General features: G+C 40.6%; 1 protein-coding gene across 1 annotated transcript in view; it reads left to right on the forward strand.

The window, feature by feature from the left end:
- DENND3 (DENN domain containing 3) overlaps positions 1-14,844 on the forward strand; it is a 30,250-nt gene extending 15,406 nt beyond the window's left edge. The window contains exons 8-23 of the mRNA XM_085053661.1: positions 93-214; positions 654-809; positions 2,625-2,721; positions 4,014-4,117; positions 4,409-4,590; positions 5,170-5,688; positions 5,881-6,143; positions 6,648-6,815; positions 7,250-7,379; positions 7,870-7,977; positions 8,809-8,948; positions 10,135-10,295; positions 11,231-11,364; positions 11,527-11,642; positions 11,761-11,898; positions 13,365-14,844. Coding sequence (XP_084909787.1) covers positions 93-214; positions 654-809; positions 2,625-2,721; positions 4,014-4,117; positions 4,409-4,590; positions 5,170-5,688; positions 5,881-6,143; positions 6,648-6,815; positions 7,250-7,379; positions 7,870-7,977; positions 8,809-8,948; positions 10,135-10,295; positions 11,231-11,364; positions 11,527-11,642; positions 11,761-11,898; positions 13,365-13,565 — 2,739 coding nt within the window. The 3' untranslated portion in view covers positions 13,566-14,844. The remainder of the gene's footprint in view (positions 1-92; positions 215-653; positions 810-2,624; positions 2,722-4,013; positions 4,118-4,408; positions 4,591-5,169; positions 5,689-5,880; positions 6,144-6,647; positions 6,816-7,249; positions 7,380-7,869; positions 7,978-8,808; positions 8,949-10,134; positions 10,296-11,230; positions 11,365-11,526; positions 11,643-11,760; positions 11,899-13,364) is intronic.
- Positions 14,845-16,713: the final 1,869 nt, after the last annotated feature.

Here is a 16,713-nt window from a genome sequence, read left to right on the forward strand (position 1 = left end):
CCTTGATGAAATTAATTGTTTGAGGAGTATGTAAATTAGAAGTAAATATTTTTACAATATGTGTACAGTCATTCTATTTTCTTTTGTTAAAGGAAGCTGAAGATTTGATTCTAATTAATATAGATAATGGAGATATTACACATTCAAAAATGGTTGAAGAGGAACTTGAGATTCCAGATGTTCCAGCACAAGCAGCAGAAACTTTCATAAAAAGGTGACAAGAACTTGAAGATGTGTTTATCCTAGTGCATAAACCATGGCTGATGCACTAAGTTTTTAATGTTGTTGTTGTTATTATATTTATATAAGCCCCACTGTATTTTAAAAGGGCAAATTGAAAAATTCAGTTAATTGGTATACAAGTGGCTCTAAGCAGTCATAATCACAAGATTATTTTGCAACAACTGGAATGTTTGTTTCCTTTTTTATTATTGATACAGATTATCATTGAACTTTACAAAGAAGACTGAGTGCACTCTGATTTAGAAGAGTGGGACTCGCTGGAATCTTGTTAGCTTGTCAGCACTTGTAAATCAATCTTGCACTTCTCTAGCTGTAAGATGAATGGACCTAAATGACTTTTTTTTTCTTAAAAAGGTATGAAAAAAATGTTGGTGTTAGGATGTAAATTAATAATTTTATCCTGTGTGTAGAGTGGAGAGTCTGCAGCTGCATTATGATCTGGAGCTCTGCCATCTCCGAGCCAGTGCAGACCTTGGTGAGCTCCAAACCCGCAGAAGGGCTTGGCAGCAGAAACTGAACATGGATGTGCAGCAAACCATGTTGCAGTTAATTGTTAATATCTTCAGGTAAGTGGATGTAGCATATTCTGTTATAGGAGCATATGGTACTGGTTAAGCATCACTCTCATTTTGTCTTTCTTTATAGATATTTTTAGATTTTGTTAGGGAATATGAGAAGAAGGTCCTGTAGCCTGCTGGAATATGAGTCATTGATGTGTTGATGGACATATCCATTGCTAGAATATCTTAGATAAAACTGTTGTTATTTTGAGCTTGTCTTTTATAGGAAGATTTCAGAAGGAGAAGTGCAGTCCTTGGGAAAGCTTAGGGCCCCACAGGGGTATCAGTCAAGGCACAGTCTTGGTCACTCTTGTTAGACGAACATAAATTCAAATTAGGATGAGGTAGAAGAGCTGAAAGCAGGAACAGAGCTCAGAACACCTGGGTGTGTTTGGGCTGAGAATGGATGAGATACCTGGAGAGGGCAACCACCTGAGAATGAAGGAGGGAGAGGAGCTTTGAAGCTCATGGACAAAGTGTTGGCACAAGAAGGGACAACTGGGCCAGGAGTTGGACTCGGTGATCCTTGTATGTCCCTTCCTACCTGGGGTATTCAATAATTCTTTGGTAAGAAATGTGAGGTATTGGATGTGTTTGGGACTGATATTTTAACAATGATGTGGCCTCTTGCTGGAGGTGGTTCTCCTCTTTGGATCAGCTACTGAATTGCTCACGTGAATTCTCCTTGACACTTCCAGTCAGAAGGTGCTGGGTTAATTTACAGAGTCCAAATACCAGGTGTCTGTTATTGGATCTGCTTAGGGAGTGTTCCTACAAGCGTCTGGACCCTCCAAGAAGGACAGTAGCTGCTGGGTGTGGGGAATAGAACAGCCTTTACAGATAGCTGGTTATAGAAACTGAAATGCATTTATTTCCGCAGTGGGATTTAGTGGATTTCAGTGTTTGGCAGCAATAATTCCAGACAAAGATGAGGAGAAACTCATTTTTGCTCATGACTGCTTGAACTCTTTAATGCACTAAACATTTGGCTGCAAAAAATTAGCAGATGCTTTGCTCTCTAAGAGATAATATATGTCACAAAGGGGTTGATTCTTCTCTTGTTTTCTTTCTCCTTTCTTTCAAACTTTCTGTCTTCTTTTTTTCAGCCCTGTTTCTTCTATCTTCTAACTCTACCAACATCCAGGAATGAAGGAAAGTAATTTTCTGATGCAGTTGTGCTGCCAGTTTTTCTGTCTTCAGCGAAGCATTGTAGTGATTTTGTGTGCATGGAGGTTCCATGTTTAAAGCAAACAGCCAAATTATATGGAATCATGTAGAACTGTGTACTTTTATTAACTGTTCTTTTTCCTGATCTCAGAAGGTTGGATAAACTGTTAAAAAGATGTAATAGTAAGAGTCCTGCTTCTAATGTGCCTGTTACAGATGCAATGTGATGGGACAGTGTGAGGTCAGGTCACATCTTTCAAATTGCCCATGATAGATGCACTTGTCTTTTGTGCTTCAGTGGGTTGTGTGTGATACAGGAACTGTGTATGTAAATGTAATTCCAGGATTGGAGCCTAAGTCATGGTTTATACAAATCCTCCTTCATGGTTTGCTAAATCCTAGAGAGTGTAAGTGAATTTGGCAGCAGATAGCCTACCTTACTTCTAAGAATTTGAATTCTTTTTCTATGATTCAGTAGCTCAGACTAGTTCATTAAAATTGAGTTTGCCTTCTGATACTGCAGCATATTTCTATTTTATCTTCTGACGCTGCAGCATATTTCTAGTACTACTAGTGGGCTGCTGCTATTGCAAAAATACAGCTTGCTTACAAATCTCCAAGCAGACTTACCTATTTATTAATTTTTGTCTCCAGGGAGGTAAAAGACCATCTAAATTATGAACACAGAGTGTTTAACAGCGAAGAATTCCTGAAAACAAGGGCAATTGGAGACCAGCCATTCTACAAAAAGGTAAATTCAGTGTTGTGATTATCTGTTATCAATAAATCTGTATTTTAGGATTCATGCCAATATCTGTCAATTTAAAGGTAACAAAGTGATGAATCTTACATGAGAAGCAGTGTTTGTTGGATAAAGCTTCCAACATGTGTAAACATTGTTAAAAACAAACAGACTGAAAGGAAAAATTAAAAGGAATCTATTAATGTGTCCTCAGGAGAGTAACTAATTGGAAATGTTCTGACCAGGATTTCAGATTAATAGTATTAATTAAGATATTTTCAACAGCAGTTTCTAATGCTATAAATGAAATGGTGGCAATTATATGAATTGAAATTTAATATTAATTTAAAGCTCAGATGTGCATATTTAAAAAGAGCTTTGAGCAGCTGACTGACTTAAATACCAAATAGCAAAGTGGTCGGTTTGCTTTCAAGTGAATCTTAGAAAATAACGCAATATGCAGTAGTTACTAGTGGTGTCTGGAATTAGGTTAAGAAAACTCAAATCCATTTTAAAGGACTAAAATTTGGAATCTCCTGGATGTACAATTGCTAGCAAAGTATGCCACCTACTGGAGGAATACTGGAAACTGGGAATCCTAATGCTTTTGGAGATGCTGTTTTGCATGGTGCATTGCAAATGGATTAATAAGAGGCATTTCAACATTTACATAATAAACATGTTGTATTGCCTCACACCCCAGCTTTCACCTTGTTTTACTGTGCAGTGATGAGAGATGGTGGCTTTCTCTCTTTTTAATTCACACTTGGCTTTTTTTATGGTGTTTTCTATGCTAAAAGTAGCCATTTGACCTTTTAGAAGTTATTTCTGGATGACACCACAATAATTACCTGAGTTGGGATCAATTTTGAGGGTCATCAGAAGAAAAGATGATTCACCTGTCTCTTCAGTGTCATAGCATAGTGTTAATTTAAAGTGCCCTAAACTTCTTATTCCAGACTATTGACAATATTATCAGCACTTGGCTTAGGCAGAAAAGATAATATTAAACTTGTAGCTTGTTTTGCTCAGTATTTCTCATTTTTGTTTGGCTTCATCTCTTGGAGGGCAGTCTGAGATTACTGTTTAGCACTAAGCAAATATCATCAAAGTTCAGAAGGTGAATGGAAACTTAATTAGTTTCGTGTTGAAGCTTCCAATCTTTTTATTTTTGTGATTGCTAAATTGGAAGGTCTCAGTTTTGCATATGTAAAGGTAATAAAAATGAGCAAAACATGCTAATAAAAATGTAATTTATTAATTTATAAATGATCCACAGTTAACCCCTTTGTGTCTCACAGGTTTTAGAGACCTACATGTTTCACTCTTTCCTTAAAGCACGTCTGAACAGAAAGATGGATGCTTTTGCTCGGCTTGAGCTGAGCACCCAGTCTGAAGAGGACAGGTACAGTTTTCTAATTTCTTGTCCAGGTTTTGAATTTTCTGTTGGTATCAGTGAAAAAAGAAAAGGTCAATACCTTTTGACTCTATAGGTATTATATCAGGCCATCTATAAATAAGATTATGACTAATTGATAACTCAATGTATTTATTTTAAAAGGGTGATGTGAACAGGTGGCTGTTGAAATTGTAGATTTAATACTATTATACAAAAAGAAATAAAAACAAGCAGTAATTTAGAGTGTACGAGTACTCAGTTCTGAATCTAGTTCTGTGTTATTTTTATTTTTCTCAGGTTAGATTGTATGGTTCTCTCCCCGAGAAGGCTGACGATAGAGAAAATGGCATCGAAACGAATCAATGCCGAGCGCAAGGCCAGCCGGCGCAAGGTGATCAGCATGCCCAACCTGCAGGACATCCAACTGCCAGAGGGCCCCACCAGGAACTCCTCATTTCGAAAACTAGAAACAGGTGTTGGTAAGGGAAGATTCTGATGAACAAATACACTTCTGTTGTCTTTTTGGGTGACATCACAGAATGATTTTCACAGAAACAGTGTGAGATGCTGGGAAGAAATGGAGGGCTGAGTCACTTTGAGCAGGGTGTGTCTGTGCTTCCCCCTGCATGTGAAATCAGTCTGTAGCCTGCTGTAAGTTTTGCTGGAACACAAAAGAGTGATTGATCCCAATGGGATTGATATTGGAGAACTGATTCCTGAGTACTCACCCACCTTATTTCCAGTTCTCTACTACCTTTAATTTAAACACAGGCTTAAGCTTGTCTCTATTTAGAAATAACTGTATGAGTTTGGGTTTTTTTTCCTTTTTTTCTTTCCAGAATTCATGTTACCTGATCAGGGAATATTCTGATAATAAGGACAATGGACACAGAAATGTACTTGTGTTCCTAGCACAGCTGTAATCTTACTTCTTTCTAGTAATTGCTTGTTGCTGGGATGGGGATTCTGGTTGTTGTTTGTAGTATTGCTGGTTGTGAAGATATTTCTTCTTTTATTTCTTATCCTAATCAATGTGGTCTCTTGGTGTTTGCTTCTAGCTGTGATGCCCTCCAAATCCATCATTAAGTTCAAAATCCCTGAAATTCACTTTCCTCTGGTGTTCCAGTGTGTTCACTCCTACTACACAGACTTCTACAACCACCTTGGCAAAGCTATCAATACCTTACCCCCTGAGAACTCCGCGTTGCTGGCAAGGTACTTCTACCTCCGGGGCCTTGTTAGCTTGATGCAAGGGAAACTACTAAATGCACTTTCTGACTTTCAGAACCTAGAAAAAACAGACTTAAGAATTTTCCCTACTGATCTTGTAAGAAAAATAGTGGAGACCCTGCCTCGTTCAGAGCGCTTGCAGGCAGACCGCAGACCTGAGCTCAAGAGGCTGATAAGTCGAGTGATGGAAAAGCAAAGAGAAGTTCTGAAAATAGATGACCACGTGAAAAATTTTCAATTGCCAAAAACACACATGCAGCTGGATGATTTCGTGAAGCGAATTCAGGAGTCTGGGATTGTCAGGGACATAGACACTATCCACCGGTTGTTTGATGCCCTGACAGTAGGTGAGTAGAAGATAGTTGGTTTTCTTTTTGATTATTATTTAGCACTGTCACATGAAAAGGGGAGATTTAGTGTTGGTTGGTCTATCACTGCACAATAAAGAGGCATTATTTGAAAGTTACTATCCTTTTAAAGCTATCTTCATGTACAAATCTCTGTAACAGTTTCTCACAGGGGTTTTAAAAATTTTTTAGGACAGCAGAAGCAAATTGATCCCGAAACATTCAGAGATTTCTACAACTGCTGGAAAGAATCTGAAGCAGAAGCTCAAGAGGTGAATCTGCCACCAGCTGTAATAGAGCATCTAGATAAAAATGAATGTGTTTACAAGTTATCCTGCTCAGTTAAAACCAACCATGGTGTAGGGAAAATAGCTCTGACCCAGAAGCGCTTGTTCCTGCTGACTGAAGGGGGACGTCCTGGCTATGTCCCCATTGCTGCTTTCAGGGATATAGAGGTGAGCATTAACTTCCAGTCCTCTGGCATGTCTGTGGATATAGGTTGTGTCCCATTCTCCAAAATGAGCTGGCTCTCAATGTAAATTTTTAGTAAGGAGAGTAGGAAACAGTGCTGAAGTCAATATATGAGTGATTAGATAAAATTCTGGGGGTTTGGACCAAAATTTTCGCAACTAAAAATCAAGAGGTTATAACCTCTAGATGTAGAGAAATGTGCAGAGTTCAGCATATGGGATATGGAATAGAGAAGTTTAATAACATGAACATTAAATGTGCTCATGTGACTCAGGTGTCAATGGGTCAGCTTGTATCCACTGTGGAGCCAAGGCTGTATGATGTTGTTTAAACTTATTTTCATAAGCCCATCTCTGCTTAATGGTATGTATGGACAACTGAAATAATTAGCTGTGTAATTAGAGAAAGCTGCCCTGTAGGCTGAGTGCTGAACCTTATCTGTTATTTTGATATGTTCTCCTTGTTTTCTCTTTCCTGTAACTTTCCAGGATGTTAAGAGCACAACTGTAGCTTTCCTTCTTTTGAGAATACCTACTCTGAGGATTAAAACATCTAAAAAAGAAGTTTTTGAAGCCAACCTTAAAACTGAGTGTGATCTCTGGTACCTAATAGTGAAAGAAATGTGGGCTGGAAAGAAAATGGCATATGATCACAAGGTATAAATATGGGAATTTGTAACCAAATAAGTATGAAATATGTGCTTTCTGTCTCTCTTCTAAATAATTCATGCACTAATCTTAGAATTTCTTGGTACTTCTCTCCCATGGAGAAAGATCCACCTTGGAAATGGGTATCCACCCTGTGCCTGCTGTATATTTTCATTGGTTTTGTTTGCACATCCTGTCTCAAGGTTGTGCCAGATCTGAAGTATTCCTGTAATCAAATAATACTGACTTCTGGCTCCCTGCTCCAAAACCTGGTTTGGAACATGGGATGTGGGAGTGGGGTCTGACAGCAAGTGGCATGAATTATGCTGCAGGGCAGCAACTGGCTGCTGCTTGTGCTAAGCATGATGTGTTGTGATTTTGAGCATGATGTCTTGTAAGAATAATGAACAATAGATAAACTACAGTAAGACTTCTGTCTTTAGGATCCTCAGTATATCCAGCAAGCACTGACAAATGTCCTCCTGATGGATGCTGTAGTTGGTGCCCTACAGTCCTCCAAAAGCATCTATGCAGCCTCCAAACTGTCTTATTTTGACAGGATGAAAAATGAAGGTCAGTCACATAGCAATGCTACAAAGCCTGCTGGTGTTGCATCATATCTTTCTGCTCTCTCAGTGTATATTCTGTTTTTCAAACTGGTTGTGTGTAGAAATACAAAAAGACATTAGCCTGATTGGACTTTCACAAACATAGTTTATTTAATAGTATTAATAGAAAGTTTAAGGTTTGTGTTCTCTTTTTTTTTCTTTTTTTTTTTTTATTTGGTTTGGTTTTGGTTTTTGCTTCTGTCTCGATGCTATTGCTTCTCTCTCTATCTCAGATTCTGTGTTTTTGTCTTGGTTCTTTAGACTCCTTGGGTGGTGGGTGTCTCTGCTACCAAAATTCATATAAATGGTGTTTGGGCTCTCCTAGTCAGCTAAGGCTAGAGAGAAAGAAAAGTGAGAAATGTGAATGAATGGTGTAGAATTGCTATCTCATAAGAATTGTAGTTCTATTTCAGGCTTAAATGTGCATTTTATAACCTTCTAAAAATCTACTTTAGTGCCTATGATGGTCCCCAAAACAACTTCAGAGATGCTGAAGCACAAGATCAACCCCTCAGCTGGTGAGACATTTCCACAGGCAATAGATGTCTTGCTTTATACGCCAGGTAAGGTGATGTATTGCTCTCTTTAGGTTAGCCCAGCTTTAATTAGCCTATAAAGCACATTATCTTACAACACCTGGTATTATGCCTGCCTGATGTGTTCACATTCTGACATGGATTGGTTGTGTGTTGAATACTAAACCAGAAAAATCATTAAACAAGAACAGTAATGTTGCATATTAAGATACTCCAAGGCATAGTTTTCACAGTCTTAATTTGCCTTCCTCTGCATTTGTGCCTTATCATAGACTTCAATTCTGTGTTAATGGGCTGATTTCTCATAAAGATTTCTGCCTCACTCACTGAGCAGGGTGGCTGGATGGATGGATGATGCTTCCCCATTGATCAATATTCATTGTTATGTTTTTATTTCTCAGTAGAGTCATGTGGGGGTGTTTGTTTGAGCCACAGTGCAAGGAATAATGTGGAGGGTGTTGGATTCAGAGGTGCTTTTCTTTCATCATAGTATGAGGGCTTCTAAAAGAGGCTCTAATGGAGTAGACAAGAGTAAATGGATTTATTAGTTGTATTTCATAGGGCTTAAAAGCCTTCCTGCAATTCCAGTGAGCTCAGCTCTTAGTTATCAATGAAAGAGATTATCTCTGATCTAAATATCTCTGGAATGTAAGATTAACTCATTGGGTGAACTCAACAAATAGAGGAGAACGAGCACAAATTCATTGTGAGAACTGTGTCAGTCAATAACTGATGATGAAAATTCCAGAACACAGATGCATTTCATTACAAACCTACTCTGCCTAATAATAGCTTTCCCACAGGTCTCCAAAAGTAGTTTTTCTTTTACCTCTCTCATCTTCTCTGCTTTATTTCTAGGGCATCTTGACCCTTCAGAAAGATTGGACAATGCTCACCCAAAACTCTGGTGTGCTTTAAATGAGGGGAAGGTGGTGGTCTTTGATGCCTCTACCTGGTCCATCCAACAACACTGCTTCAAAATGGGTCGCTCCAAACTGGTAAGACTGGCACAGAATCACAGTTCCTGCTTTGGCTGGGTGGTTTTGTTGCTGTAGCCTGTCTGACCCCAAATCACATCATTCCTTAAAAGTGGTTGAGCTGTTTGGGCTTCAGTTAGCTCAGAAAAAAATGGGGATTTTTGACAAGAGGGGAAAGGAGGCTAAATGGATTAGTAACAAAACAAGTCAGCTGATGAGAAGGGATGGATTGGATTTGGGAGGGCTTGATGGGTTCTTGGAGTAGGAAAGCAGGGTTGAAACAGTTGAGGAGAAGGAATAGGATAATCAACCCAAAGAGAAGATTAAGTGGAATCCTAGGAAGATACAAAAATTTAGCCATGCTGAAGAACTGGAAATTGGGAAGAGGTGTAAGGAAACCAGGCAGATGCTATTGGAAGAGAGATAGAGCTCTAAAAGAAAGTGTCTCAACCAGCAGGTGAAAGAGAGTTGTTTGTGAAAGACCATCTGAAAGAGTAACTCTCTCCATGAAGGGAGAATCTGAACCAGGAATGCAGCCTGAGCGAAAAACACACAGCAGAGAGAACACACAGGAAAAGGGATTGGACCTGTCACTTGTGTGAAAGATAAGAGAGATTGCTGTGGATGAGTGTGGAGAGAGTAAAAAAGGGAGGGGTAAAGCTGATGGTGAAGAGCTGGGTGGAGGAAGGAATTCCAAGAGAGTCAGATATTGACCTAAAAGCAGACAAAAAAAGTTGGCAACTAATGGGACTGTGAAGGGAGATAAATGAAGAGTGTGTGAGAATGAGGAGAAGGACATTCCAGAGCCAGTAGAGGAGACAGTATTTTCTTAGACACTACTTTTAGCTGAAGTAGGAAATGTAGACATATTGGACAGTTAGTTTGGCTTCCAATGCAGAGGAGAGGAGCACACTAACTTCTGTGGTTTCCCTGATGCCCTTGTAACTCTTACTTTCTTTGGGCCAGAAACACATTTTTGAATCAGTTCCTAAGACAAAATATTAATCCTATTTACTGAAGAACAAACTTTGCAAAGATCTGTCCTCATTATTTATATAGCAGAGCAAAGAATAGAACACTGAAAAGCAGAGACGTGATCTCCTACAGCGATCACCACCAAACTAGCATCTGAGTACAGCATTTTTCATGTTACACTACAGAGTGATTTTTCTTTCAGGCTTTATTTAACCCTGCTTTTTCTCCCCAGACTTGCATGGTCATGGTGGAACAGAGTCAAGTGTGGATTGGTTCTCAGGACTCCATTATTTATATAATCAACACTCACAGTATGTCTTGTAATAAGCAGCTGAACGATCATCGCTCCGATGTTACAGACATCATCGTGGAGAAGAAGAATGGAACATCCAGGTAGATCTAATTTGATTTTCCTAGATGTTGAAAGAATTTATTGTTTTAAATTGGAGGGTTTATCCTGCTAATAAAGTCTTTATTTAGCCCATTTTTGTAGGTCCCATATTGCGTATGGTCAACTAAGAATTTCCTTTTAAAATAAAGAGCATTGTGTTGTTTGGAACAAAGAGGATGAGAACAGCCAGGAATTGGTATCATCCAGTGAGGAATTGATACAGATGCAGTTTAAAGACTACTTCACTTTTGCTTTGAGCACATCATCGACTAAATGTTTACAGACAGTTTCTGGATTTTTTTTTTCTGCCTGCTTGTAAAAGAAATAATATATTTATTGTTCTGTTCAGGCAAAATGCTTTTTATCTTTGGGTAGCACTGGGAAGAGTGTTGGCTGAAGGTCTTAACCTGCTGTCTTTCCCATGGGAAAGGCAACTCCAAGGTCAATAGGTCTGCCAGTAGTGCAGCAGGTGTAACTGGATTTCAGGAAGAATTTGTTTAAGTATTGTTGGAACCTTCTGAAAAAGGTTTTCTCATTCTAAGCCAACAAATGTTAAAGGTAAAAAGGGATGGTATAATTTGTTTTCTCAGGTGCAGTAACAAAGAAGAACAGTTTTGAGATGTTTTCGTTCTAACTCAAGAGAAAATCTATCAGGCAGCATTGTTCAGAAGAACTATAGGGAATGTTTTGTTGTGCTCTACTCCTCATGCATGATGTAAGATGTGCTCTCATTCACTGAGAGCTCTGAGTTAGCCTTCAGTGTTTCCAGTGAAATAGAGTTTGTAAAGGATAATCTTGAAGATAATTAAAAAATGAACATTAATTTGGCTTACTGTAAAATTGGTTATTTTGCAAGTAAGTCTCTTCTATGTATGCAGTTTTTTCTGAACATGAATAAACTGTATACTACGTTATTTGTTTTAATCTGTGCCAACAGTGAAGCCTATTCCAGCAGTTTAGATGGAACAGTGATTGCTTGGAACATCAGTACTCTGAAAGTGAATCGTGTCTTTCAGCTGCCCTGCCAAAATCTCACCTCTATGAAGCTTCATAATGACCAACTGTGGTGCTGTAAGTCCCTTCCTCAAATAATAATAATTAAAAAATTCATCTTTACATAAAGAAACAAGACAGTTGTTGGATGTATCTATTTTATTTTGCTTTTTGCTTTGTTTTGTAGAGATGGAAAAAGTGGACACCTCTGTTACTAATTCTTTATCTTTAATATTGAAGGTACCAGAAGTTGCATTCTTGTAGTGTCAACTCATGAGTTTCAACTGCAGATGAAAATTGAGCATCACCTGAAGGATGTGTTTTCCTCCTTTCTTGGCTTCCAGCTCTTCCCTGAGGTATTGCCTTTACTTTGTTGATTGTTTGAAGGAGGCAGGGCCATGTGGCATTACAAGCTGTGGTTATTGTGATACATTTCCTGTCAGCAGTGCTCAAATATATCTTTCTGTGCTTTAGAGAGATGAAGTGTGGGCCTCTTACTCAGGGAGCAGTGATCTGTACATTTGGAACACCAAAGACTTTTCAAGTTCACCTCAAAATATTCACCTCCAGGATTGCTCTGAGATTACTTGCATGATAAGAGTTAAAAATCAGGTGAGAGACATTTTGTGCTGGTTTGCCCTCTTGTGGATTTCTTTACTTGAGTTTTGTTTGTTTGCAGCTCTCATGGGCTGTCCTTGCTTCCTCACTGGGTGTGTGCTTAGGTGCTGATTTGGAATGTTGATTCCTCTTTGAAATCAGAAAAGCTAAGGACTGCCCAACACCACTGGCTGCTGCAGCTGTACCCCAAGATGTGTGGCAAGCCAAACTCTTCATCAGTAATTAAATATGTGATGACATTTATTAGCTATTGACATTTCCAGGGAACTTAGAAACTGAAAGTTTAGGTCCTTTGATATTTCATCTCAGGGCTCCTCAGACTAAGCCCTGAAAAAAGGTTACCAGACAAACAACAAATACCAATTAATTGGCCTGTTTTTGTAGATGACCTTTTCTTTGATTAGTCACCACATTCCTAATTCAGACAGACCAAAGCAGCTGATGGATTCCTACCTTGGCATTTTCTGTCCATGCCACTATTGGCCTCTATGTACCTGCTTTTATTAATATCAGTAGTTGTGCAAATTATTGTAGTTGTGCTGCCACAGGGGCCCATTCAGGGTTACTTTGCAAATAAATAGTTAATGTATATCTATTGGGAAAGCAACTTATGGAATCTTTTTCTCAGATTTTCCCTCCCTTTCTCAGAAATGATTTTTTTTAGAGGAATAGGGAAGTTTTTTCTGTATTCAGCCTCTGGTTAGATTTTTGTACTAAAACAGAAAATCATTTTAGGATATTCTTCCCCAAGGCAGAGATTGGTACATTTAACCTCTGTTTCAAGGGAGGAAACCCCTAAGGCATTAAGCTCTTATTTGTTCTACTGAAGAACTTTGTTCCTTTATCATCTTTAAGTAATTTATGAACAAGTTAAACAATTTGGAGCCCAGTATTGACCCTTGGGGGACACCACTAGTGACAGGCTCCAACCAGACCCTGTGCCACCTCTCACATCCCTGTGTCCTCTACACAGCAGTGAGTCACAGACACTAAACTTGCAGCCTGGTAAAGGCAGACAACAACATTGGTAGGGCTGCAAGTTACAGGCTTTAATTAACGTGCTTTTATTAAAAGCAAGCCATAGTTTTTCTTTTAAGAAACAAAAGAAACCCAGCTACATACTGTGTCTATCTGAAATAGGATGTGTTCTGTCTGGCACCTCATGCCACAGCAGCTGAGGAGGCCTGGATGAGGCCAGGAGCAATGGTGGCCAAACCTCTTTTTTATTTTTATATATATATATATATGTATGTATGTATATATGTATATGTATATGTATATATATATATATATGAGAAAATTGTTGGTGTTTCCCTTTTCCAGCCAAGCATGAGAGAATCCTTACTGTACCAATGTGCCACATAAACCTCCTCAACTGTGCCCTGGACCTACAGTGAAAATGTAAAATAGTGAAAATGTAAAATACTGAAAGTGACCATGGGTTTGTTTTGTTCCCCCAGCTGTGGGTTGGCAGCAGTGGAAAGCAGCAAGGCAAGAGCAAAGGGAAGATCTATGTGATCAGTACTGAGAAGAAGAGTGTGGAGAAGGAGCTGTTTGGCCACTCTGATGCAGTGAAGGCACTGTGCTCGGCAGAGGACAGGTATGTCCTCAGTGGCTCTGGGAAGGAAGAAGGGAAGATTGCCATTTGGAAGGCTGGATAGTCAAGCTATTCCAAGTGTGTTTGCCTCTTCTGGGAAAAGGCAAACACCTTGGGCTGTATTTACTTCAGCATTTTGCATCTATTTCAACCACTGCCAGTGTTACTGTCTTGTATTTATTTGGTTTCCATCCTTACATTGCTGTAGAAAATGGAAATCGAAGTGAATCTCCCTCACACCTTGTCCTGCTCTGGCACATTTGGTAAGGGAACAGAAATGGGAGAAGACAGGTCATTGTCCTTAAACTGGACACTGTGGAGGGTTGGAGTTACCTGGCTGCTTGGGGCAAGTCACACTGGGAACACCAGAGCTGGCTCAGTAATTCCATGGGAGCTCTCAGCAGTGCAAGGTTGCTTAAAAATAGGATTTGATGATGTCTTTACAGCCTGTAATAGGTGGAAAAGAGCACTGAAAAGAAAAAACCCAAGTGCACCTGGATTTACAGAGTTGTCACTGTGATCAGCTTTCTGAGCTCAGAGCTGTAAGTGGGCAGTGTGCTTTACCCTTTGTGGCATTTCTGGGGCTGTTTTGTTTAAAATGCAGGCACAGACAGGATCACCCTGACAGCACTGAAAGCTCCTCCAGCTGAAACAAGGTATTTTCAATGAATGTTTTAGTTTTTAGACTTGTTTTTTCTTTAAAAACAATGCACAGCACTTGGCATTTGGAACAATTTGTGAAACTGATTATTTTTTATCTGGACCATTAATTTATTTAATTCCTGTATATGTTATACTTGCTTCTGGAAGCACCTCTCAGTCCCTGCACAATCCAACCTGTTCCCCTCCTCCCTTCAGTTCCTGTTTGTGCAATCAGAGGAACTGCTGTTATTTTGGGTAGAACCTGCTTCATTTTTAAGTTCTGCACAGTCCTGAAAGCCCTCCTCAATCCCTGGGGTGAGCACCACGGGGCTGCAGCCGGGAGGAGTCTGCAAAGCAGCATTTCTTGTGTCTGATGCACAGTGGTTTTTCCACTGGTGACATTTATCCACAAGTAAAACAATAAATCCGTGCAGAATAGTTTTATCTGCATGCAGTGCAGAGTGGAAAACAGAGTCTAAAAGACTGTAAATAGAAGGACAAAATGGGCTGCTGCTTTTCTTAATAAAGATAAACCAGTGTAGGGCTAAATAGAAGGGTATAAGAAACTGGAAAATATTATGACTAGAAATATTATAACTGTGTAATATTTCTGCTGATAAAAGTTTTATTATATTATGGTAATGAAATGTTACTTTTTTAGCTTTTGTATCCATTTAAGATTATTAAACACTATATTGATACTCTGGCCTCTGTACTTTGTTCTTTTTCCTGTGTAACTGGATATTCAAGAATGATTTTAGCACTGACTTTCATCTTCTATGTGCTGTAAAGAATAATTACCTGGGGTTTTCTCTCTGCATGTTCTACTTTCTGAAACAGCTTCTGCTGTAACATGTCCCCCTTTGAGCCCCAGATCTGGGACTCTCAGGTTCCTTCTTTCTTCCTGGCAGGAAGAAGGGAGGCTGTGAGTGACCAGGCTGAGCACTCCCCATCCCTCTCTGGCCCTAAGGCTGTACTGCTCTTGGGGTTGGTCAGCCTCTGTCTGAGCTTCCAGGTCGTTCAAGTCCAACTTTGTGCTGCCATCCCCTTCTTTCCCTCAGGGCAATGTTGATGATTTCTTGGAAACCTCAAATCTAATGTTTGGTCAGCTGCTTTTTGCTGTTGATTTTTTTTTTCCCCCCCCCGGTCTCCTGACCTGCAAAACCTGAGGGGAGCAGACAGACCTGCCAGGAGCCCACGGTGCTCTTGGTCCTATGGTTCAGTTCTCAGAAGTGCTGCGTGGAGCAGGGAGTTGAACTCGATGATCCACATGGGTCACTTCCAATTTGAGCTATCCTGTGATTCTTTGATCAAACCAAGGGATGGCAGTGTCTGCTTCCACAAATAACCCTGCTGTGGAGATGGGAGCTGCTTGGAAATTCAGGCCGTTGTGTGCTGGCTGTGATCTCCCCAACAGGGCCCTGCAGGGAGGGAGGAAGAAGCTCCTTTCTCTGCCTCCCAGTCTGTGCCCACAGGGGGTTTGTTTATGGACCAGGTCCCGTTTTCCTTCGTGGCCTGTTGAATCCTTTTGGAGGCAATGGAGCCAAACCCCATCCTCACCCCTTAGTGTGCCTTCCTTACCTGTCTGCATCCATTTCATCTGCCAATGTAACCTGCAGGATTCCTCCTGGCATCCTCCTCCCCTCTCCACGGTGAGTTCCCTGGTGTCTTGGCACTTGTCTCATAAGCAGTGGGTGACATTGTGCCACCCCAAGTGTCAGGACAGGGACAGTGCTGCACAAATGCATGAAATGCTGCCGCCAGCCACCCTTGTCCCCAGGATTTAGGCAACTGTCCTGCTGGAATGCCCTCTGGCCCTGCTGGGTGGCTGCCCCACTTGTCATTGCACCAGGAGACAGGGGTGTAGGACAGTCCCTGCCACTTAATCTCTCCCTCACTTGGGGCTCTCCAGGTGGAGTCCCTCAAGGTGAGGAGGAACCCAAGACTGCTAGGCAGAGTGGGGCCAGAGGGGAGGCTCTTGCCCTCATTATTTGCTCACATACTTCATAGTAGCTACTAGGAATTAACTATCCCACCCAAACCCAGCCCAGGCCCTCTCTGGGTGTCCTGTAGGTATCTGGAGAGGCTCCTGCCCCAAAGAGGCAGGTCTGTGTTCTCTCTCTGCTGGTGAAAAAGCAACTGCGTAGGCCAGGCGAAATGTCCAACTTACTGTGTTTTATAGTTTCATTTCTTCCCTAACCTCAAGTCGAGGGAAAAGTGTGTTGATGAGCTGTGTTTAGTCAAAAAGGAGAATTAACTCAGGTGCCAGAGTACACACTGAGCGTATGAGAGGCAGTGGGATTGGTGGCTGAATTCCCCAGCGTTTTAAAGGCCAAGGGCTGGATGGTGCCCGTGGGTGATGACACCAAGTTGGTCAGAGGTGTTGATGCCCTGGAGGGGAGGAAGGCTCTGTGGGGGGAATGTGGACGGGCTGGATGGTGCAAGACCAGCAGGATAAGGTTCAAGAAGAGCAAGGCCTGGGTCCTGCCCTCATGTGACACCAAGGCCTGCAGTGCTCCAGGCTGGGGGCAGAGTGGCTGGAAAGCTGCCCAGCGGGAAAGGCCCTGGGG

Source organism: Lichenostomus cassidix, chromosome 2 (genome assembly GCF_008360975.1).
Source record: "Lichenostomus cassidix isolate B80296 chromosome 2, HeHo_3.0, whole genome shotgun sequence".
NCBI classification, from domain to species: Eukaryota; Metazoa; Chordata; class Aves; order Passeriformes; family Meliphagidae; genus Lichenostomus; species Lichenostomus cassidix.